The following is a 25777-nucleotide window of genomic DNA, read 5'->3' as shown; positions in this document are numbered from 1 at the left end:
AGCCTATTTCCCTCTATGTTGTGCTCCACGTGAGTTCGAAGATTGTTCTCTGGTATGGAAGCCTGTATACCTACCTGAAAAATAAATGGATTGATAACAATGCCACTCCTAGGCGTCCGAGTTAACTAGTATAAAAAAAGTTTTTACCTCATGTGGCCTGACTGATGATCCTGTCTGACAGGTCCAAATGTGATATCACCTTCAAAGGAAGGGACCAACGTGTCTTTTTAGACTTTGCATCTGCTTCCCAGGATCTGGGCCAGATTGTGCGCAGTGAGGCAACAACTAAGGCCGTAATCCTGGTCTCAGTCATCAGGTCTGCATCAAAGGCAGCATCACTCAAATATTCAGATGTCTCTCTGATACTAGTCTCAGGTTTATCAGACTTTAATTCCTCAGAAAATGTTTTTTTTACTTATCTTGATTACCCAGGCAGAAGCCAAACTGAGTCTAAGAGAAGCATCTGTTGCTATATACAGCACTTAAAAATAATCTTACACTTCCTAGGTGTGCTGCCCTTCACCTTGAATAACCCACAAGACTGAAACTTGGTGGAATACAGGCACTTGTGAGGTTAGTACCACAACCCTGTTTTCCCTATATTGTCACTCTGAGTGTGTGACTTCCTAATGGTGCTGGGGAGTAACAATAGGCCAGAGGCATTTTTAGAATGTTTTTATGTACATTATTCCAAGCATGGTTGAAGTGGAACCCCGCCACACACCCAAACATTTTAAAATCACTTACAAACCAGCTAGGATTAGATTGCTCTTTCAAGTGGTGTGCAGGGATGTCCTAGACTGGATCACCCCTTTATAATGGAAGGCTTGGGTGAAGTCTTAATGATGTCACCAGGATTACATACCAACCCACCGCTAAATCTCAACTTCTCCACTGCACTGGGGACACAGCTCTCAAGAGGTTATTCGTTACCATGTGTCAAGGACCTCCATTAAATGATTCTTGGGCTCAGTGCGGGACAAGAAGCTAACAATAACGGATTGGGTACGAGTTGCCGGCAGTCGAGGATCCCGGCAGTCAGAATCTCGTCAGTGTTAACATACCGACACTTGTTGGTCGGTATGGTAACCCTTCTCCTCTCACTACCCTAACCCTCCAATTTTGGTGCCTAAACCTAACTTCCCCTCCTAGTGCCTAAACCCAACTCCCCCTCCCCGCACACACTAACCCTCCCCCTAATGCCTAACCCTAAGCCACCCCTAACCTTCAATACTTACCTTCGGGATGCCGGTAGTCGGGATTCTGGCGCCAGTATTTTGCCCGCCGGCATCATGGAGGTGGAAAGTGCCCACCCATCAATCATAGGGAACATAGAACCAGTTCTAAAAGTCAGCTCAACAGAATGCAAAGCTACTAATGAGCACTCATGAAGGGTTTAAACTAATTTAGGATTGTACATTTATAAGGAAATCATTTCCATGGGTGCTTTATAACAAGGAAGAACTATATACTTGGATTGACTATTAGAGGCTTGAACGAGTTGAAACATGGCCTGTATTTGCGAAGAAGCAAACTTATTTTACACATTTTTGTGCAAAAAGAAATGGGTGCGACCTCAGGGATCTGGTGTGCGGAGACTGGATATGGTGCTGGTTATGCAGACCAGGTATGTGGTAGAAATACTGCAGGAATAACTAGTGACTTGTGTAATCAGTTCCATGCACCACTTACATTCTAGAATAACTTGATAGAACAAAGGTCAGATAGGCTCAATGGCTTTTAGAAGTGAATAATGCAATGCACAATGGTATCTTTAAGTGGCAAATTCCAACAAAGAGCTTGTAAATAATAAAAACAGCCAGTACTATTCATATTTTAAAACCAGACATTGTTTCCTCAGTGTTATTCCTAGAAATGGGATTCAGAGTGATGCAGTTTTTGGTTTACACACAGGCAGCAAAGGAAAACCACTGCCAATATGTTGTGACTAGAACCACAGGGCAATGTTTCTCTTAAAAATAAGCCATGTAATTAAATGCTAGAGAACCAGGAAACGATCAACAAAAGCAGATGAAAACTACATTTCCTGTGTCTGTGATTAGCTGAGACAGACGTAATGCAGAAAAACTTCACAGATGACTACAACTTCCATCATCCATAGCCAGGCTTTACGATCTTTACTCACCGCAAAATCTCTTCCTTGGAGTCCATCTGGGGGATGCTATTACCTCTGGGTTATGTATAGTGAGCTGTGGAGTCGGGCACTAACTAATTAAGACTGGCTCCCACGCCCTATATAACCCCTCTCCTTCCACTAGAACCTCAGTCTATGTTTAACAAATCCAGAGAAAGACCCATGGAAGAACTGAGATAATCAGAAACCCAACAGGTAACCAGTATGAAACCATACAAGGGAGGGATCCCTGCATCTCCCAGATAGACTCCAAGGAAGAGATCTTATGGTGAGTAAAAATCGTATTTCCTTTTTCATCCATCTGGGGGATGCCATTACCTCTGGGATCTACCAAAGCAAGCCAATTTAAGAAGGGGGGGGGGGGGTCGTCGGAACCGGCAACTTGAAAAATATTTTGGCTAACACTGGCGTCCCTCGCTCCAAATGTATGGAAGCAGTAACATTTTGTAAAAGTGTATACAAATGACCAGGTAGCTGCTATGCACAGCTGCTATACCGAGGCACCATGCAGCCCAGCCCAAGAAGCCCCGAAAGTCGAGTGGGCCCAAACTGAAGCCGGAACCATCACATTTAAAGACAAATATGTCTGCCGGATGGCAGAAGTGACCCATCTAGCAAAAGATCCCTTTGAAGCTGGCCAGCCTCTTTTTGATGCATCAATCAACACCAACAAAGAATCCGTAGGTCTCAAAGACGCAGTGCGCTCCAAGTAAATGCGTAACGCTTGTACCACATCCAACAGTGCTAAAGAGGAAGCTTCACTAGTCACTGAAGCCTGAGGAAAGGCTGGATGAACGATATCCTGGCTAATGTGGCAAACTAAAAGATCTAGGACCTAGCTAGTGCCTTACTCCAAGGCACTAAAAACAAGACAGATTCTAGTGGCAGGAGAGGGGTTTTATAGTGGTGGTGGTAGCAGCCAGTCTTAGTGGCCGACTCCATAGCTCACTATACATAACCCAGAGGTAAAGGCATCCCCCAGATGGATAAAAAAGGAATAATAAACACTTACACAAACAGTGACAAACAAAATACATCAAACAACATTTCACAGCTAGATAATAAGTCACTGTCCTGTCAAATTAGCTTTTTCATCCAAACAAAAGAAATTCAATGGGCAGACAACATACATAAAAATAACTTTACATGATGTGCTTTTCAGTCATTAGACTGTTAGGACTGGTAATAGGCTTTAAAAAAATAATTAATAATAATAATCAGTGGGAAAGTCATGTATCAAGAGGACAGAGTGTTCAGTAAACTCAAAGCATGCCAAGCCTCTACACGTAGGGACCACTGAATGTCAGAATTCACCTGACAAACATGTGATAAGCATTAAGACAGGCTCCGGTCGTGGGGAGGAGAGGGGGGAGTATCGGATGCCCAACATTAGTTCTCATCACTTTAATACTTACTAGGAGGGATGTATATACACAATATATTTGTGTGTGTTCATCTAAAACGCTATAAACACTTACATTACTGCACTGAAACACAAAATTATTAAGACTTTTACAATTTATCATTGTACGTACAAACAAAATAAATAAAAAAATGTCAACCTAAAAGGGTTAAGTGGTGCCTTGGCATACAAAGCCTACGTTGTAACCTTAGCCCCTCTGGTTCACAGTCTTGTGACAGAGTCCTGGATTAATGCCAAAAAATGAGTTTATTGCATAACTCCTCCAATTAAAGCGCTCGATCTTCATTTCATTCCAAACACTCATTTTTAAGATTGTATACCAATGAGGAGCCGGGGACGGTGCAATTGGACAGGTTGCAGATATCTGTATGAAAAGCGTACTGTATAATGAGAAATCTCTGCGTACCAGTCCTAGTGCCAGCCTGTGCAGTAAGCTGATTTGGTGCTGGTGTATTTTTGGATCTGCCTGCAACATGAGAAGGGGAGCGAGAATCATCTCCATTTGCTATTTGTGCATTAAAGGCATTCTGATCCGCATAACTAGATGGTGTTTCATTAGCTGCCCCGTTGGGAACGTCACCAGTAGATCTTCAAAGGAGATAGGAAAGAGAGTTATTAATTTACATCAAGCGATAAACAAACAGTAAGTGGATACAGAGATGCAGGCCTTAATCTTTAAGCATTAAATGCAGGACCCTCTGGCATAAGTTAGGCTACATGTAATACTTTAAAGGTTGGTGAACGTTCTGCAAAGGAACTTAAATAACAGTACATGACATGTAAAGAATTAGCCGTTATATAGCATTGCATAACACCACTCCAATGATGAAATTTCAATGTACTATGTACTAACACAAGAATTTGCCATTCAGCAATATCACAGGAAAAGCTGAACGGATCAGCTTAGTGACGGAGGTCTCAAGTAACCCTTTACAGGTATGTCGCTTCTGAGACACACACACACACACACACACACACACACACACACACACACACACACACACAGTGCTGGGTGAAGAGTTTGCTCTAGTGCAGCTTGTCATTGGGCTGATTATTACAATTAACCCCAATCTGCCTCTACAAGGAATTTTTAAATGCAAATAGAGCTGGAAATCCTCCAAGTCCCAAGGCTGCACATTGCCTTATAGTAGAACAGAATTATAATCATTTTTGCCATGCAACATTTTGGCAAGGAAGGCTGCTTCAATGTGAAGGGTTTCGGGAAGTCTAGACGCGCTATGAATTATTTATTTTTTTCAGGGTTTTTTTATTATTTTTTTTATTTCACACGACTGAACAGATTAGTGAGTCATTAACAGTTCATGCACTGTTCTGCATCCTGGCACTGCTCGTCTCATTTTTAAAACACACTAAGCACACTGTAAAGCATGCAATAACTCCCATCTGTCCCAATTCTCAAAAAGGACGTGTTTTACTTTATAGCATGGTGCAAATAAGTGCATGTGTACAACTAGAGATCTGAGAGCCTTCATTCAAAAATTCTAGACATCACTACAATATTTAATAAAATCTGCTACATGAGTCCTGGTGCAATAAAACAGCTATAAAACCATATTTATTTTGGCAATGTACTAAACTGATCTACCAATAATTACTAATAACTTTTACAAAAATATATATGTAAAAGACCCCAAATTTCACATAGCCTGAGCGGTTTGCCTTTTTTTAAAATTTGATCTTCAACTATAGTTGTCAGTTTCCAGCTATTGTCTATAAGTTATCAAAGTCTGGTCCCACATATTATGATATTGGCAACGTGTAGCAACAACAGAAGCGATCAGACTCCTCAGACCAGGCCCCAGACTGCTATATATTCTCCAGTTTGGCCACCTTTTTGTGTGAGGCTTTAAGCAGGCTTACAATAGAGGCCTTCAGTGATACTACTGAGGGGAAGTTTTGTGTGTTGTAAAGGTTATTAGGATCTTTTTTTCGGGCACTCTTTATGTATGATTATTAAGAATAAAATTTAGCATTGATTAAATCCATTACAATTTGAACTTCAAGGTATGTAAGAACAATACCAGACACTACAAAACAATAATTAAACATAACACATACAGTTTTATATTGCAATATATTGATGCTGTGTCCTAGAATATAGGCGAGTCCAAATTCCTAATCAAGTAGACAGGAATATAATGTCTGATATACAATAGAGACCTTACATCCACAGAAATTCCTTCTATTGGTTTGGTTATTCACCATTGGGCAGAGTCATAACATTTTCAGGTGCAGGCACGGCGGTCTGCGTGATGTGATACAGTTACCCTTGAAGTGAGTCAGGATGGAGGGAGATGGTCGGCTAGTGCACTAGCCCGACCAGGTTCATCACAGTCCCTGGACACGCGTTTCGCCCATGGAGGCTTGTTCACCATCGTATGTGATGCAGGAACTCTGCTCTTACCTTTTGTACACATTTTCCGATGGAAATAGATGTCCCGCGATCATGTGATCGGGACACTGACCGGAAAATGTGTACAAAAGGTAAAAGGTATAAATTATTTTCATGGTACTTACCATTGCTGAGCATTTACATATCCCTTGTAAAGATTCATACTGGAGGTTTATGAACATGGTGAACAAACTGTTCTAAGATATGAACTAATATTTTCGCTCCTCGTTGTCTTATTGATGATGTTGTATATGTGTCCCAATGGTGAATAACAAACCAATAGAAGGAATTTCTCTGGATGTAAGGTCTCTATCGTATATCAGACATTATATTCCTGTCTACTTGATTGGAAATATGGACTCACCTATATTCTAGGATACAGCATCAATATATTGCAACATGAAACTGTATGTGTTATGTTTAATTCTTGTTTTGTAGTGTCTGGTATTGTTCTTACATACCTTGAAGTTCAAATTTGAATGGATTTAATAAATGCTAAATTTTATTCTTAATAATCATACATAAAGAGTGCCCCAAAAAAAGAGCCTTCTTTTCTCTTTTCTCTGTTCTACTCACGCATATGCATTTGGGCTCTGGGGAGTACCACCAATAGGAGTCAATTTTGAGATCTAACTTGTGTCAGATATATACTGATGTTGATTTTGGTAATCATCCTATTGCATTACAATTAAATATTTTTCTGTGCGGATACAAACCCCTTCCTTTTCAAGGTTATTAGGATGCCAGTTTGTATTATATGGGGTGAATTCAATTGTTTTAATGCGGCCACAGCTCCTGCCGAAAGTTACGGAAATATTCAATTGTTTGGGCAGCTGAGCGAGTATGCTGCGGGTACCCATTATTTCTGGTAGCACCCTCATGTGGCGGCGTGCAGAATTCCGCCGAAAGTCGGCCTTTTGGGCATCCAAACTGATTGTGCCCAGTAGTTTGCACACATTTTGCTGCTGTACTCGGCTAATCCTGGAGCATTTGGATGTGGCGTCAGCGCGATAAGTAATAGGCACATGCGCCCATTAGCAAAACAATTGAATATAACCCAACAGGCACCCATGAATTACTGGGGCTCAAAAACAATTGAATTTCCTCTTATGTTTTGATAGTCATTCATTAAGTACAGTAACAAAACCAAAAAGTTCTGATAAAACCAAGACTTGGACCCATAGCTGTAAATGATTGCTTCCAATTGTAGATCCTTTCATTTTAACTGAACTGTCCTAATGGAGCTTAGATCTGATTGGACTTTGATGGGTTACAGAACACGTGCAATTTGCAACATGTTGTTAAGTAATCCCTTAACGTTTTACAATATAAATTTGAATGAGAAATAAATTATCTTCATTACAATTCAAAATAAGAGACTAATAGCCCTACTAGTGTATTACCAACAGCGATACAAGTGTCTATTAATAAGCTTACTGAGCAGCATTACAATAGCATCCACACATACCCCGTTCTTGCGTCTGAAGTTGACTCCCGTCCATTTTCACGGATAGCATCACCATTTTGCTGGATTTGTACTAAAAGAGGGGAAAAAAGTAAATTGACACTCATGTAGAGAAACAGAAAATATACAAAGAGAAAGACAGAAATACACAATGAAAGAGACAAGGAGACAGACAAAAGGGAAAAATACTGACGTCTATCTTAATCCCGATGTCGCAACACAGAAGGACGCTAGACTAATCGAGGTAAGTCCAGGCATTTTAGCACAAAGGGAGGGGAGGGGGGGGGGATGGGTGGAGAGGTTTAGGGACTCCGGGGGGGCATTGTGTTAGGCACCGCCCCCGGGAGGGTTAGGCGTCACTGGGGGGAGATTAGGGCTAGGCACCCCCCCGGGAGGATTAGGGTTAGACACCACTAAAGCGGGGTGGGGGGGGGGGGTGTAGAGGGGAGAGTTAGGGTACTTACCAGCCTAGTCGGGAACTTGTCCTGCTGGGCATCTGGACTCGGGATTTGAACTGGCGGCTAAACCGCCGGTATTTCATACCAATTCCCACAAAGACACACACAGAGAGATGTTTCACCCATCTAAGAAATCTTTTAACATACACATTACTTACTGGGTACTGGGACAGTTGTGAAGGACTCTGGTTCTACAATCAAACCATCTAAAATGACTGTCAGCTCGCCTGTTTGGACGGTACCGTGTTTGCCATCCAATGACAGCTTTAATTGCTCTTCAACTCTTTCCACTGAAAACATAAATGAAGATGTAGTAGAAAAAATAAACTGTTACTAGTAAAACAAGCTTATTGTTTTAAACCTGGGCATGGAGGTCATGTACAAAGTGTAAATCATCTGCTGATGAATCAAGACTAAACCATTGCTGTGTTAGCAACATATAGACAGCGGGCTGAGGCTGCATACTGCCGCTGGGCTCTGGACACATCAGATCTCCAATTTTTTAAAAATAAAAGCAAATAGCGCTTAGAGATGTGATTTAAGTTGGGTACACACTACGCAATCCGTCTTCCAAGATATTGTGCAGATCTCATAGTGTGTATGTGTGATCGCGCGTCTCCGCAGGTCATTTATCGCATCGTGCCACCTGTTGTGCTGCACAGGAGATGGGACGATGCAATGACCACCACCACCATGCTGCTAAATGCAATATAGACCACCACATTAAGCCGTCATACACCGCATCATGCAGTCTGTACAGACAGCGCAAATGTATCGTGCCGCCACATCGTGCCTTTGCTGGGTACACAATCGCATAGTGTGTACCCAGCTTAAGCAGTCAGATTGCTCCAAAAGTAACAATAAAATACTTTTAATATAAAATAAGTAACAAGTAAAAAGAAATTCTGTTGCAACAGTAGTGTGAAACCAAACTATAGTTGTAACAATATATCATGCAGCAATGTATATTCAAACAGACATGGAAAGTTAAGAGGATTAATGATTCATATGCATCGATTAGACCTGTACGCACATTTATCAGTGGCGGATGCATCTTTCAAGAGTGGACAGAAGAAGGGGAGAAGGGAGAGCTTTAAAAAACTACCTCCCTGGAGGTGGCCATTTTGTTGGCTAAACCAAAACTCTTCAGAATGCAGCCAATCAATTTATTAGGAACAAATGAGATCACTGAGTCATGAAGATTAGCTTTATATAAAGTCTTCAGTGATACATATGCAAAATACATAGGCAAAAATATGCAAATGCCAGTGTAAGCGTTCCCCTTGTGCAGTAAGGTGCGACAGACTGAGCAAGCCCTGCCACGCTCACTTTGCCTATCTGAGCAATGTTGGTGGATCGGACCACTCCTCTACCATCAGTTGGAACATCGTCTCCTCCAGCAAACCCTGGCCAACACAGAGTTTTCTTTTCAACTATCTCAAATTATGACCACTGTGGCTGCGGTGTTGCAAACGAGAATGCAGCCGCATGAATGTACGTGCCCATGAAATGGTTACTCCTTGCATCCACTTCAGGCCACCTCCCAGTCTCCACCCTGAAACGCCCATGGATAGCAAGTGCCGTCTTTGGTCATAGCGAGGTCACACGCAACCGCGTATGCCATCACACCTAGGTTTGAGCATTGGCAGTGGCAATAAAATCGTACCCAGGGCATGTTGACGCAGTTGAACACCTCTGAATCAGGCTCACAGGCACAACTGGCAAGTGTGCTCAGTGTTTGTACAACAATCCAATGATGGAGATTGTACTGAATAAATTCCACAAATAGCGGTGAACTCAAAAAGTTATTTAAAAAAAAAAAGTATACAGTATGCTTCAATAATATAATACATAAGGGAAAGAAAAAGGAAATAGCTGTAAAAGGAACTCAGGAAAGTGGTCTTCTTAATATGATTTACAAAATACACTGCACAAACGTAGGTGCCAGCAAAAAGGTGGGTACACACCAGTGGTTTTCAAACTCGGTCCTCAGCACCCCACACAGTCACCCAGCAGGTGAACAGGTGTATTCATTACTCACTGACACGTTTTAAAAGATCCACAGGTGGAGCTAATTATTTCACTTGTGATTCTGTGAGGAGACCTGGACAGAGGACAGAGTTTGAGAACCTGTGCACTAGATGATAGGTCGTCCAATCCCACTGATTAGAGCGACATATTGGGTACATCGTCTAGTGTGTACCCATGATATGCGCGCTCCCACGGGTCGTTAGCGACATCGCCCGTCGGCCCTAATGCCGAATGGGGATGTTGCTAACGATGTCATGCTGCAGAATGACACATCCCTCCCCCCGTCAGACCCGGCATCGGCAAGTGGGTATGCATTTGCCGCATGCCGGGTCCTGTCGCCGGCGATATTGCGCTGGGTACATATCGTCTAATGTGTACCCAGCTTTAGACTTAAGTCCTATGACTAACTGGTTCAGATTTGGTAATATTTGTCTCCATCTTCTGTACACCACAAAGATACATGCAACCATGCTGACTGTGCCCGCCGCCCCTACAGATATAGTGTTCCTTCTAGAATGACCACTACAGATATGTTCGAACCATGCAGCATAAACTAGTGTTATGGACACCCCAGCATGTATCATTGGGCTATTTACATCTACTTCCTGTGCACCAGCGACATTAGCTAACATTCCCATTGATCATTTATTCCCATTGCTGAAAGCCCAGTGTACGGTGCTCCATTCCGTGTAACGTAGCTGCAGTCACTTACATTTTCTATTGTGTGTTTCCAGGGCCTGCTTCAGGTCTACAATGGTTTTGCCAAGCAATGCATCAGGTTTCAAAGTATGGTGGCTCCATACCTTAAATTCAAGTGTAGTTTGTGGGGTTACGTTCCTACACACAGGGGAAAACACAATTAATATTTGACTTGTTCTTCTACAGCATGTTAAAAAACCAGAGAAAGGGGTGTTATTCCATAGACTGTAATGAAAAGCTGTTCCTAGCAAGGTGAAATTAAAATACATTAAATACTAGTGATATTTTTATTGATACTAATAACAAATACCACCCTACACAAGGCTTGCATACATGGTAGAGCAAAAAAAAAACAACCCCATAGGTTCTTTGGCACCAGTAGTCTGAATCTAGGATTGAATCTATTGTTTGAGACTTGTAGTTAGTACTTTAAGTTTTATAGGTTTTATTGTTGACATGTATACAATCTTGACTTTTATCTTTTCCATGTCCGGGTATTTCACCCAAGCTTTGTATCATCAGTGCTGAGGTAGTCTGTGCTTGGCACATCTTCAATATTATCCTAATGTATGTTATTTGTTTCTACATAAAATAAAAAAAAATAAAAAAGATTCCTTTAATTAAGAAGTATAGAAGTTGCCAAGAGCAACCAATCAGCTTTGAGGTAGTAGATATCATGTACATTCTATAAAATTCTAGGTAACAGCTGATTGGTTGCTATGGGCACTTGCACACTGGTCCACATCTTAACTATTTTCACTGCTCGATACATCAAACCCAATGTACTTAATAAGCATTCTAATGGAATTCCATAACATTGTACTGAGCGTCGACACTCTCACATTAAGTTTAGGACTCTGGGGGTTTTTTATCAAGCAGTTGGCAAGTGGAGAAGTTGCCCATAGCAACCAATCAGCTTCTACCTATTATTTTATAGACTGTACTTGATAAATGCCAGCTAGAAGCGGATTGGCTGCTAAGCATTAAAGCACATTCATCAGGCTTTCCCGCTTTGAGTATGTGATCAATAAGACCTCTGTATACAAACCAAACCATAAATAAAGCACCAAATTATTTAGCAGGACACCTCTGCTCACACGGGTCCTGTAATTACAGGTATTACCATAACATGACATGATAATAGGACATACACAGTTATCTGTTCCTCCCATTTCGGATTGCTAGAGCTGCTTGCTTTTGCAGTCTTCTTTGTTTCCCCCTCTACAGCCAATTCTGTATACACTGTGGTTCCAAACCAATTCTTCTTTCTCTTCAGTTTGGCACAAGACACTGAAGAAGAAAAAAAAAAAATACAAAAATAATGATTCCATTAAGCACTACAATTTTTTGTTTAACCTCGGCCTCCCTCACTTACAATTTGCAATCGATCTACAAGTGTTTGACATTTTCAGATATTTTTATTTTATGGGTGAGTCACTGAAAAGAGTAGAAAAAGAAGTTACCACAGATGGCAGGTTGGTCTGACATACCGGGCCCACAAAGTGACACAGGGTGTTTATTTTGAGAATGTGTCATGATCAAACCCAAACCTATTTTTTGTTTTTTTATTTAAAGCAAAAATCACACCTACGTTTGACAGCTGAAATATAAAAGCATTTTTTATTTTTTTTCAAACTTCCCCACATTGCAAGATCCCAAGGCAAACGAGAGAGGTGTTAATGGAAACGCCATTGCTTATGTCCAAGCTAAAAGACAAAGCCTACTAAACTGAAGTCATTGTAAAAAGGAGACACCACTTAACATTGACAAATGTGTGTGTTTTCTCTATACTATGGGAGTGATTAAATTATCTGGGAGAAAAATATGTTGCTCATTTTCCTGCGCATGGCTTCAGGGATGCGAGGTAAAGTGAGTCATGTGACGGTTGCGATGTGCCACCATTATGAGCATCAAGCGACTTTCTGATGACATGTTGAAGATGTTGAATTGCCACTTATGAATATCAGGGGCGTTTTAAGGTCGCAAACCATAATATACAGCATATCTTATGCGAGCTCACTTGCAGTGCCCGGATGCCACAGCATCCCAGAAAATGGGGGCACGTCGGCCCCGATTTCTGGGTGTGTTGCAGCCGGTGGCTGCTTCCTTGTACGCAGCTTCACTGGCTTCAGCTGTGTGGAAAAACACAGGTCAATCCTGAGTAACCTGAAAGTGGCTCAGATGACCGATGGTCACACAGAATGATCCGATGCCAAGTCTTCGGACGCAGCAGTGGATCACAGAAGCCGGCAGAAGGAGTCTACTTACACAAGACGGAACCTGCAGTATTAGCATATGCAATGTCATGCAGCAGGCAAGATCAGGTGACCAGATCCAACAGGTATTTAAACAATCACTGTCACTGCTGTGTCTATACTGTGCAAAAATCGGATTGAGCAGCTGAAAATTGACTGTTAAGACCAATACCTGCATAGTGAGTACATAGCTTTACTCTTAAATGTAAAAAAGACAACCCTTTATTCAATAAAGTAAGCTTACTTCTGGGTTAAAATATGTACATCACTGCTAGTCCGTGGGAGTAAAGGTGCGTATCCACTTGACAATAAAAATGAGCGATTGAACGATAACATCGTTATCGTTCAATCGCTCATTAATCATTCATAAATCGTTCAGTAAAATGTCAGAAACGACCAACGATACGCGCTCCCACTGGTCTTTTTTAACATCAATCATCGCCTGAACATGCCGGTCAGTCTGCCGATAACGACAAGGTTGTGAATGTTCGGGGATGAGGGTGGGTGCCTGCACTGAACAACATATTGTAAAGGCACATTACAGGATGAGGAACAACTGTACGGTTACAATGTTGTAATCGTACTGTCGTTCCTCTATCGGCAAGTAGATATGCACCATAACATTATACCTTAAAGTTATAACAACTTCAGTCTAATAAGGTGACATTGGCATAGACAAATCTCCTGTAACTAACTGGATTCCTTTCAAAGCTTGCTGGCACAGAGAGGGACTCTATGTGTGACTTACATTTCATATTAGGCTGCACCAAATAAAGGTTTTAAATTAAATTGTGGACATTTACAAACCCTTTACCCCAGCAGTAATATTATAAAATCCTGATTATTAAAGGCAGACTATTGCTTAATAGGAGATGTGATGGCTGCATAAAGGCCCCCATACACGGTGCGATATGCGATGCAACTGCTGATCCGATTGCCGACATATCGCGCGGTTCCCACACACGGAGCGATCGGGTGGCCGACCGCCTGATATACCAGCATCCCCCTGCCCCACAGCTCTGCATGGGATCGTACATCGCTCCAACAAATCAACTGAACATGCAGTAAGATCTGGAGGTGCGATGTACGACCCACGGGGGCGCGCACTGCCCCATATCATACCCACATACGCAACCGTTCCAATCAGTCTGATCGGCTGCTATATCGCACCGTGTATGGGGGCCTTAGACTTTTTGCAAAACAAATTTCATTTTCTAAAGTTTATTTATTTTTGAAGAAAAAAAACAAACCCTACGCACTACAATTGGGTCCATACCGTTCTACATGAATCTATTGGACAGTCGGACTAGTTAAACCAGAATAAATGGCACTATATAAAAATTAAAACGAAGTGCAATACCTATGACTGAAGAACTAGGGATAAAAATGTATCACATCTTTATGCACTAGATTTTTATTTTCTTTCTTTTGAACTGTAAAACAAAAAGAGAAAGGATGGGCATAATAGCATTGAACAGGTTTCTCGTGTTTTTAATGCTATGCATAGCTGTGCTTCTTTTATATATATTGGAAAGATCACAAAAATCAATCTAATTAACATTTTAATTGCAGACATCCTGTGTGTAGCTTGTTTTTTATGCCACCAAGATGAATTGAACTGGGACAGTAAAAGCAGAAGCTGTAAGCCAAATCGTGAAAAACTGGAAATACTGCCCAATACATTCATACCTGGTTCCCCGAACTTCGGGACCTGCATTGTTTCGCCCACATTTGGTGAATCCCATAGTGGGCGTCCTACGATTTGGATAGGTTTGCAGGCGTTTGGCTAGGTACACCTGCTTTCACCAAATCATGGTCTATGAATATACATACACAACAGTACAGAACGTTTAACAAGTTTTCCTTATGTTTTGAACACATTTTGGGCACCTGTATTCCACCCTGACCTTGCCCCATACAGTCACATCAGCATTATTTCATCTGCAGTGTTTGCTGTAGCAGGAGGCTCATCTATAAGTACATGAATGGTTCTGACAGCATTGGGGAAGAGAAATCTTCCATATTGTTGTTTGGGGTACAAAAATACATAAACAGACGTCAGACATACTGCATTCTACTCCTAACTGAGACGCTGAACATTATGTTCAATGGAATCACACTTATAGACGCGTTTACCATGTGTCGTTACTTTTTAAAGAACAATTAAACACTAAGGGTCCATTAAAAAAGCCTTCAGTTAAAAGTTTGAGCTTCAGATGGAAAGATAAATTTTCGGGGCTCTTACCCCTTTAACTCCCACCTGTGCATGTGACGCCAAGGGTGTCTGAACGCTGTCCAAGCTCAAATCAGAACTACTGACAGGATGCCAATGCTCAAGTGCGTCCGAGATCAAAGTGAGGTTCCCGGGATCCAGAGGCAGCGGTGATGCCACGGAGATTAAAGCATGGTCAGGGCAGAATGCTGCCAACCTGCTCTGTAGCGTGGGTGTTCACACTGAGAGGCACATGGAAGGTTCATGCAACTACCTAAACTACAGTATGTTGGTGAGTAAAGTTTATACTGAAGAGCTTCCTCATTTATTTTCATTAAACAAGACTGTTTAGATGGGATGGGTACGGGATGCCGATGCTCGAGATCCCAGCGGTCAGAATTCCGACGCCGGCATCCTGACAGGGTTAGAATACCGACACTTGTCGGTCAGTATTCTAACCCTCCCCCTCTCCCTACCCTAACCGTCTCTCCCCTGTACCTGACCCTAAACTCCCCCTCCCCGCAACGTAAACCTAACCCTCACCCCTTAGTGCCTAACCCGAACCCTTACGGTGCCTACACAAATAGCGATGTGCTCACGATCCGACATCATGTACGATTTCCCTTGAAACACCCCCGGCAGCTCCCCGGCAGTCCTGCTCACGATTTGGTGCATGTGCAAACGATCGATCCATCGTGCATCCTGTCTTTTTTTTTTTAGTGCATCGTGTCCCAGTTTGTCAGATCTGCCCTACAGCGGGGACGCGCATCCGCATCATGATCGTGAGTGGGGACTCACGATTAGGACATATTTTACACGATTTGTCGAAATCGGGCAAATCATGTAAAATATCGCTATGTGTGTAGGCACCAGAACCCTCCCCTCAACCCCACTACTTACTTTCGGGATTTCGTCGGTCGGGATTTTATTGACCGCATCCAGTTTTGATGACCATTCATTAGAATACTAGAAACTGTATACAGTTACATCTGTACTACATCTGCTTCACAGTTACTAAACCTGTAGCAATACCGGTTTGTTGTCCACCTACAGAAGAGAGAAAACCTACTGAGCTACAGTTAGGTGGCCGATGAGCGCTATAGAACGTGTAATGAAGAAAAACACCACTATCCTCACCATCACCACCTATCAGGCAAACAGTGTTACCCAGCTTACTAATTCAGAAACACAATGTATTTTCTACTATCAAGCACAACGAACCTTTAAGGTCACTGGCCCTCAGCTACACAGTTCGCGAGACAAAACGAATGATAATATTTTGTGCGTGCATCCTTTACAAATAATATGCTGGAAATCCACGACGGTTGCGCACTGGCATTTGATGAGCCCTCTTGAGCTTGTAGTAGGACCGGAGTAACAACTAATGAAGTAGATATAGAGACAGAAATAAAATGCATTGCAATAAGTCTCCAATGACTCAGTATTATTAATTGGCTGCTAAGTCAGTCCGGGCAGGAAAATGGATCAGAAGACATGTCTTGTTTTGGATCTAGTTGTTTCCAAAAGTAGTTAAAGATACTGTGTATAGGTCTAGGGAAAGGTCTGCCTTTATGACATAAAATGCCAATGGGAGAGAGAGTTTGCCAACTGTGGCTCATTAATTGGATGCACTAGATTAGTGCCGCAGCCGGCTGGCTTCTCTATACAAATCACACAGGCTACAGTATTAGCACAACGCCACAGTCGCGCCTGTATTAGCATCCAGTGTTGGACAGTGTCATTAGCCATAGTTGCCGACCTTTTGGCTGCCTCCTCGGGAGGAGAGAGCCAGGTCGGCACTGCGGGGTACGGTCTCGGCAGAGATGGGTGGATCTGGGGGTGGCAATGGGCGGGGCTCAGCGAAGGTGGGCAGGTCCATGGTTGTGACATTGTAGCTCTGCCCCTTGCTATGTAATGCAGAGATTACTGCTATTGTGGAGTGGGGGCGGAGCCAAGATGACTAAATTCAATGCAACCCGCATCAACGGCCGCCTGTGCTGCCCACCTCACTGGGGAAGTGGGTGGCTGCGGCCGGGTGGCCCCAGTGCCTGGGGGAGTTGTTTACTATTTCGGGTGGCCGGGAGTGCTACACGATTTTCGTGAGCCTCCCGGCCATTAGGGAGGGTAGGCAACTACGTCATTAGCCAAGTGTTCTATACTAGAATAGCACAGATTTCACTCTATGTACCATTATTGTACACACTATAAAATTATCTATCCAATCAGGCTGGTTGGAATGAAAATATGGCAATGTATGGGAAGAATGTATGGGAGCAAATGACAATAGACAATTTGTTCCCAAACACTGATAAGCAGACAAAAATGGTTGTTCAGACAAATTGGTAAATCCATTTGATTGTTGGGAGGAAGGGAAAAATACTTTTCCCGCCAGTCCCCGTCCCTTAACAAACAGAGGGTCGCATTCAGACCCGCCCGCAAGCGGGTCGAAGGTTGTGCATTGCGCACGCCATGCACAAGCCCCGTAGAGAGTGAGAAATTCACTCACTCCGGGGCTCGCTACAAACGGGGCGGCTGTCGATGTTGAGCGACAGCTCGCCCCGTTTTGTAGGCAGGGTGGGGGGTGGCTGGACATACTGAGGCGTTCCTGAAGTGATGTCAGTAGTGAGCTTCCGGGTCTATTAGAGCCGGAAGCTCACTGGGGCTTGCGGCAGACCAGACCCTACCACAAGGGTCTCGTCGCAAGCCCGCAGCTTAGCGAGCGGCCAGCTTTTAAAAAGAAAAAAAAACAAAACAGCGGCCTCCCTCATTCAGAGCGAGCGCTCGCTTTTTGCAAGCGCCTCTGAATGAGGTCCAGAGTCCCATGCCAGAGTAGGAGTCCCATGAGGTCCAGAGTCCCATGCCTCCTAGAGTAGGAGGACTGGTAACAGAAATAAATTAGTAAACATTAATATACAGTAAAGTGAACCAATCGCCTTGAGGCAGCCATTTTGTGGGCTGAACTAATATACATGAAATGCAACATATCACTAAGACCATATTCCCCTGCGTTAGTGATGTCACTCTTGTGCCTTAAACCCTTAACGGTGAATAACTATGCAACACGGCAATACCGTATAACGATATACATCGCACCGCTGTATACAATCTGCTATATATCGTTACACGCGTCATGAAACGCCACGTCATCCGAGGAATCATCCCATTGGACGTGCAGAACATCCAATAGGACAATGCAATGAACAACAGGTGAGAACGATGGATTGGAGCTACACACTACATGATGATTGTGCAGATTGATGGAGAGTACCAAGGACGCACAATATATATAGCATGGTGCGTATTCAGCCTTAGGCTATGATCTGATATTGGCTGGTTGGCCAGAACCATGAAAAACTTTAATTTCACCTTTATTTTAAGAGTTGGAAAGAAATAGTAACCAAGGAACTGCTGTGTTTAGCATAACACAGAGCAGGAAATCATGAGACAAGCTGATAAAACACATTTTGCTTTATTATTACCAGACAGACCACTGACTAGCAGATGGAAAACAGTGGGGAAAGGTAAATTTGGCACATGATTGTCAGACTCTCTGTTTAGACCTGTTGTTATAGCAATAAAAAAAGAAACATTCCATAAAGAAAGTCCGCATATCCCCATTTTATCACGACTTACAAATAAACATTCAATAGCTATATGTATTATGTGTAGTACAGGTTGAGTCTCCCATATCCAAATATTCCGAAATACGGAATATTTTCTGCATGACTGAGATAGTGAAAACTTTGATTTTTGATGGTTCAATGCACACAAACTTTGTTTAAGGCACAGAATTATTAAAAATAAAGTATAAAATGATGTATAGGCTGTGTGTATAAGGTGTATATGACACATAAATGAATTTCATGTATTTACACAAACTTTGTTTGAGCCACAAAATTATTGAAAATATTGTATAAAATTACCTTCAGGCTGTGTGTATAATGTGGATATAAATCATAAATGCATTCTGTGTTTAGATTTGGGCCGTATACCTAAGACATTTCAATATGGTATGCAATTATTCCAAAATACGGAATATTCCGATATCCAAAATACCTCTGGTCCCAAGCATTTTGGATATGGGAGACTCAACCTGTAACTGTCCCTGCTTCTGACACTGGTCACTGACCAACACCAGGAAAATAAATAAGGAATATGGTATGCAAAGAATATATGGACAGCACTAGAATTGACAGCCTCTGTATTTGTGCAAGATCAGATGAAGACGCTACGTTTTGAAACCAGGGTCTTTAAGAAGTTGTTTAAAGTTAATAATGGTCCATAATTAAATGCATTTGGTAGGATTTATACTTAAAATATACAGAATCCATATGTGAAGGCTTTCTGGCCACATCAGCCCGAATTTTTAATTTACAGCTAATCCATAGGATGTATTGCTCAAGATGAGTTCCCGATGGATGACAACTCGGGAAAAGTGCTGGAGAAATAACATGGCATAGACATACGTCACAGTGTATATAGTTCAGAGCGCACCACAAGAAAGGATCAGCTCGTGTGAATGAGCCTGTGCAGTATGCTCTAGGCTTTACCTGAGATGACAGAAAACGTAATGGGTTTGCTTGTTTATGTGGGTGATAAGAAATAATCAGTGGTTTTGTAAAACAATACTGAATCTTGCTAAATGATTCCCCTTTTAAGCTCAGCTACCAACATAAACACTGCAACTTGTGGTTTTTCAAGCACAAACTGCATATAAAAATAAAATCCATTATATGGGGGCATTCCAATCAGGTGGGAATTTGCAAAAGGAAGTATGGTTTATAAAACTTGCAAACATCGCATGAATGTGCACTCCCGAGAAATTTATTTTCCTGAAAAAAATATATATATATCATACAATATTTATTATATATACAGTCAGGTGCATAAATATTGGGACATTGACAGAATTTTAATATTTTGGTCTCTATTCACCACCACAATGGCTTTGAAATGAAACAAACAAGATGTGCTTTAACTGCAGAGAATTACAACGGTTTCTATATGTGCCTCCCACTTTTTAAGGGGCCAAAAGTAATGGGACAAACTAAACAATCCTAAATCTAACATTCACTTTTTAATATTTTGTTGCAAATCCTTTGCAGACAATTACAGCCTGAAGTCTGGAACGCATAGACATCACCAGACGCTGGGTTTCATCCCTGGTGATGCTCTGCCAGGCCTCTACTGCAAATGTCTTCAGTTCCTGCTTGTTCTTGGGGCATTTTCCCTTCAGTTTTGTCTTCATCAAGTGAAATGCATGCTCAATCGGTTTCAGGTCAGGGGATTGACTTTGCCATTGCATAACATTCAACTTTTTAGCCTTAAAAAACTCTTTGGTTGCTTTTGCAGTATGCTTCGGGTCATTGTCCATCTGCACTGTGAAGCACCGTCCAATGAGCATTTGACTGAATATGAGCATATAATATTGCCCGAAACACTTCAGAATTCATTCTGCTGCTTTTGTCAGCAGTCACATCATCAATAAATACAAGGGAACCAGTTCCATTGGCAGCCATACATGCCCATGCCATGGCACTACCACCACCATGCTTCACTGATGAGGTGGTTTGTTCTGGATAATGAGCAGTTCCTTTCCTTCTCCATACTCTTCTCTTCCCATCACTCTGGTACAAGTTGATCTTTGTCTCATCTGTCCATAGGATGTTGTTCCAGAACTGTAATGGCTTTTTTAGATGTTGCTTGGCAAACACTAATCTGGTCTTCCTGTTTTTGTGGCTCACCAATGGTTTACATCTTGTGGTGAACCCTCTATATTCACTCTTGTGAAGTCTTCTCTTGATTGTTGACTTTGACACATACACCTACCTCCTGGAGAGTGTTCTTGATTTGGCCAACTGTTGTGAAGCGGTTTTTCTTCACCAGGGAAATAATTCTTCTGTCATCCACCACAGTTGTTTTCTGTGGTTTTCCGGGTCTTTTGGTGTTGCTGAGCTCTCCAGTGCGTTCTTTCTATTGAGAATGTTCCAAACAGTTGATTTGGCCACACCTAATGTTTTTGCTATCTCTCTGATGGGTTTGTTTTGATTTTTCAGCCTAATGATGTCTTGCTTCACTGATAGTGACAGCTCTTTGGATCTCATATTGAGAGTCGATAGCAACTGATTCCCAATGCAAATGTCACACCAAAAATCAACTCTAGACCTTTTACCTGCTTAATTGATAATGAAATAACAAGGGAATAACCCACACCTGTCCATGAATAGCTTTTGAGTTGATAGTCCCATTACTTTTGGCCCCTTAAAAAGTGGGAGGCACATATAGAAACCGTTGTAATTCCTACACCGTTCACCTGATTTGGATGTAATTTCCCTCAAATTAAATCTGAAAGTCTGCAGTTAAAGCACATCTTGTTTGTTTCATTTCAAAGCCATTGTGGTGGTGAATAGAGGCCAAAATATGAAAATTCTGTCAATGTCCCAATATTTATGCACCTGACTGTGTATGTGTGTGTGTGTATATATATATATATATATATATATATATATATATATATATATATATATATATATGCACACACACATATATGTTGGGCTGCCACTAAGCTCTCCCCTTATTATGAATAGATGCTGTGCGCATGGAATCTATTAATCGAGTGATGTGGAGCTTAATGTAATTGTCAATAAAAGCTTGTGACACTTATGAAATGCTTGTAATTTTACTTCACTATACCATAGTAACATCTGACAAAAAGGTCTAAAAACACAAGCAGCAAACTTTGTGAAAACCAATACTTGTGTCATTCTCAAAACTTTATGGCCATGGCCACTACGCCTTGGAGAGAGATAAAGTACCAACCAATCACCTCCTGTCATTTTACAGTCCCTTTTAAAAATGACAGTTAGGAGTTGATTGGTTGGTACTTTTTCTCTCCACAAGAATTAGTACATATACCCGATTAAGAGGGGTATTCAATATGGGAGCGAAAAGTCCATGCTGGACTTTTCGCTGCACATCAGAGCTTTTCCTGGGATAAAGTATCGGGCGCGCGCCCGCTTTATCCCCGTATTCATTTAAAAAGCTACGAAAACGGTAGCCGGCGAAATAGGATCGGCAAAAAAAACGGGAATTACCTGGAATAAATTGTAGGACCCCCCTAAAGCTGTCAAAACATGGGGGATCACTATGGGTACCCCTGTTTTAGCCTGCAAATGAAAGTCGGGGTTTTAAATAGCCGTGGCAGGTGTTTTTTTTTTCCCCAACACTGAAGAAGTGATGCAGAAGCGCACTTATTTTTTTCGTTTTTTAAGTGGTCCCATCAAATGTGGGGTACATGAAAATGGGTACTAGCATATTTTTAAGTCCCTAAAGTGTTCTTTTTTTTTTTTTTAAATTCTGAAAAACTGCACCTGCCGCTAACAATCTATTCCAGAAAACACCTGCCGCATACTTGCAGAATAGCCCTGAACCTATTTCCCTATTTTTAAACACTTTTTTCACCCCAAATTTTTAAATTAATTTTTTGGGGTGTCCCTATTTTTAAAAAAAACTTTTTTTGACAGTTATTTTTTAAATGTCATTCCCAGGTGTGCAGGCTATTTTTTTTTAAGCCTGCACCCCTAAACCCCAATTCTGCACTTTTTTTTGCCACCTATTCAGTGGTGAAAAGTTATCCCCGGTTTTTTTCAAAGACTTTTCGAACCTGCGAAAAGTCTTTGAAATTGAATACGGGGATAATTGAAATCGGTGAAAATGACGTCATCCTTTTTGCTCCAAATTGAATACCCCTGTAAGAGTTTTATTAGAGTTGATTTTAAAGTTAGCCAGGGAACCATAGGCGTTTAGTTCCTGAAAAAGGATAGGGAGTGAGGTGCTGGGATTAGTAATGGAGCCTACACACTAGACTATGTGCTCACGATGCATTATAGTGAGTGATTTCCCTTGAACTCTCCCGGGCAGCTCCCCGGCACTCCAGGACACTATATGGTGGTAAAAAGTTTCAAATCTGACTAACGATATATCGCTCGTCCTTAACGATTTCCAGTGCATCGTGTACGAGATTGGCAAATCTTGCATGCTGTAGGCAAGATCTGAAGATACGATGTACGACCAGTGGGTACGCACATTGGCTTTGTGATCGTGAGTGTACACTCATGATTTGGACATATTTTACACGATTTGCCGTTCCGATGCGTCTAAATCGGGCGAATCGTGTAACACATCGTCTAGTGTGTACGCACCTTCAGGGTGACAAGCATACAGCAATAATTTATGTGTTCCCATGCCAATTGCAATTCCACAAATATCTGGGCTATGCCGCAACTTCGCGGTCAGAGGCTCCATAAAGATGGAGAACAAGAGAGGCTTCAGAGACAAACCTGACGCGTTCCATTAAAGATGCAGAAAGAGGAAGAGGATAACAAGGACCAATGCTGAAAGATTAAAATAGAGCAGTGGTTCTCAAACTCGGTCCTCAGGATCCCAAACAGTTCACGTTACCCAGCAGGAGCACAAGTGTATTCATTACTCACTGACACATTTTAAAAAGATCCATAGATGGAGCTAATTATTTCACTTGTGATTCTGTGAGGAGGACATGGCACATGAAGGGCCAGCTGACTCTGTCGAAAGGCCTTCTCTGCATCTAAGGCAACCAACAAAGCTGGGGTCCTTGTTTTGGCGACAACATGGATAAGATCCAGGGCTCGTCTGGTTTTGTCAGCAGCCTGGCCTCTTGTTCACGAGGATCTTAGTAAACAACTTCGGGTCAATGTTCATTGTTATCTTGAATATTTAACTAAATAGCTCTCCTGACTATAGTGATCCCAGAAATGTTTGCATTGAAAGCCTATAGTGACTGTACACAGATAAAATACACCTATAATCACAATATGTAGGAATCCTCCATGAAGTTCATATGGGGACAAATCCCAGGGTCTTGAATGTCAGCTAAATTCAATCAGTAATCGAATGAAAGACACAGCCACCCGAGCCATCATCAAAATACACTAACATAGGTTGGGCGTCCATTACATCTCACTTAAATTACCTACATAGGCTAGTCCGAATCTGAAGTATACACGCAAGCAGGCGGGGTTTCAGAGTACCTAGAAACCCCCCCTGGCCTCCGCTCCATCGCTGCCCAGCTGAATCATTATTTTTTTTCTAAAGAGAAGGAGAAGCCAGACCCGGAGTTCAGCTTACAACTGGCTGGGGCTTGGCTGCTGGCTGAACGTAGGGGAGCTCCCAGGCAGTTCCGATGGGGCACTGTGAGAGGCGGCTGAGAAGCTGAGCTGCCGCCGGGTGCTGACTATTCCCGGCTCTCTCTCCTGGAGCCGCAGGTGAAGGAGTGGGTGACAGGGGGTGGGAGGTTCTATATTAAATGATGCAGTAGTAGTTTGCCTGCTTTCATGTTTGTAAGTGAAAGGAGTGTGTTATATGTCTGTGTCAGTGTGTGTACTCTTTGTGAGTGCCCTATCAGTGTGTCTGTATCACTGTGCATGTGTAGTCTGTATCAGTATGTGTGTGTAGTCTTTGTGAGTGCCCTATCAGTGTGTGTGTGTAATGCTGAACAGTCCATCAATTATTTATATATATTTGAAACAATGAGTGCAGCTGCTTGTTTTCATCTGGCTTTATATCAAATCGGCACCGTTGGACATTAGTAAGATTTTGGGAGGGAGGGGGGGGGGGGGGGGGGGGGGGGGGGGGTGTGTGTGTGTGTGTGTGTGTGTGTGTGTGTGTGTGTGTGTGTGTGTGTGTGTGTGTGTGTGTGTGTGTGTGTGTGTGTAATTGGCACCGTTTTCAGAAATTGTCAACCCCCCTTTCAAAATCCTACGTTTGCCACTGTGAAGTTAAAATTAATTAAAAACAAAAAATAAAGTGACTGTAGGCTTTAACTTTCTGTTTCAAAAAACTCTATTCAGGTAAGCCCTGACTTGAGCACAGCCCTTGTGTATACGAATGATACTGTAGGTCTACAAAAAAAAAAAAAAAGAAGGTAGACAGTCAATAGGTCAACTTTCAAATGGTCTACTGGTCAACACAAAAAGGCTGACATGGATTTTTAGGGTAAATTTTTTTTAAAAAATCACGTGTTGACCTTTTAACACTGTTGACCTAATGACTGTCAACCTTCTGGTATCGACATATTAACCGTCTACATTTTTATTGTAATCCTATAAATCTACACTATAGCGGGTATGTATATACACGGATTCCAAATCGGCAAAACAGTTTGAAAATAAGTCTACAGAGTATACAAATCAAGCACATATTTGGATGGGAAAGGGTGTATTTTCCAATCACAACAACTTTGGGAGCAGTTAGAAGTGTGCTAGTTTAGGCAGACAAGTTACTGGTTAGCCATGAGGGGCAGTATAAATAAGGTGTACCATTCTGCTAGTTAGGGAGAAGATCGATCACAACAAATAACGAAATGCTTGTGGTTTTATTCTCTCTGATTACTTCTGACCAAAGACGTGTGGTGAGGTCAATGGCTGGGAAGACAGACATGGCTCGGAGTGCTGGGAGCCTGTTTCACCCCTTACTCACTGTATCTCTCCCCTCACTACACTAAGCTTAATTGATTTTCCTACCTGCATCACTGTGTCTTCTTCTTGCTTCGGCTGACTGAGCTCCTATCTCTAAACACTGCAGTGCACTTCCTGGACACATGACACATCCAAGGTGTCCATCAGTGCTC

At 42.0% G+C, this 25777-nt stretch overlaps 1 protein-coding gene across 2 annotated transcripts in view; it reads right to left on the bottom strand.

The window, feature by feature from the left end:
• The window catches only part of WWP1 (WW domain containing E3 ubiquitin protein ligase 1), a 163579-nt gene that overhangs the window by 41563 nt on the left and 96239 nt on the right, over window positions 1-25777 (bottom strand). For both annotated transcript variants that reach the window (XM_088471404.1, XM_088471405.1), the window contains exons 3-7: window positions 11796-11934; window positions 10658-10782; window positions 8073-8204; window positions 7460-7529; window positions 3985-4166 (exon numbers count right to left, since the gene is read on the bottom strand). In XM_088471404.1, the coding sequence (XP_088327530.1) occupies window positions 3985-4166; window positions 7460-7529; window positions 8073-8204; window positions 10658-10782; window positions 11796-11934 (648 nt within the window). The remainder of the gene's footprint in view (window positions 1-3984; window positions 4167-7459; window positions 7530-8072; window positions 8205-10657; window positions 10783-11795; window positions 11935-25777) is intronic.

Source organism: Taudactylus pleione, unplaced genomic scaffold, assembly GCF_031769625.1.
Source record: "Taudactylus pleione unplaced genomic scaffold, aTauple2 ptg000114l, whole genome shotgun sequence".
Taxonomy (NCBI): domain Eukaryota; kingdom Metazoa; phylum Chordata; class Amphibia; order Anura; family Myobatrachidae; genus Taudactylus; species Taudactylus pleione.
Note: the sequence above shows the minus strand (reverse complement) of the source record. Positions and strands in the feature narration are given on the sequence as shown.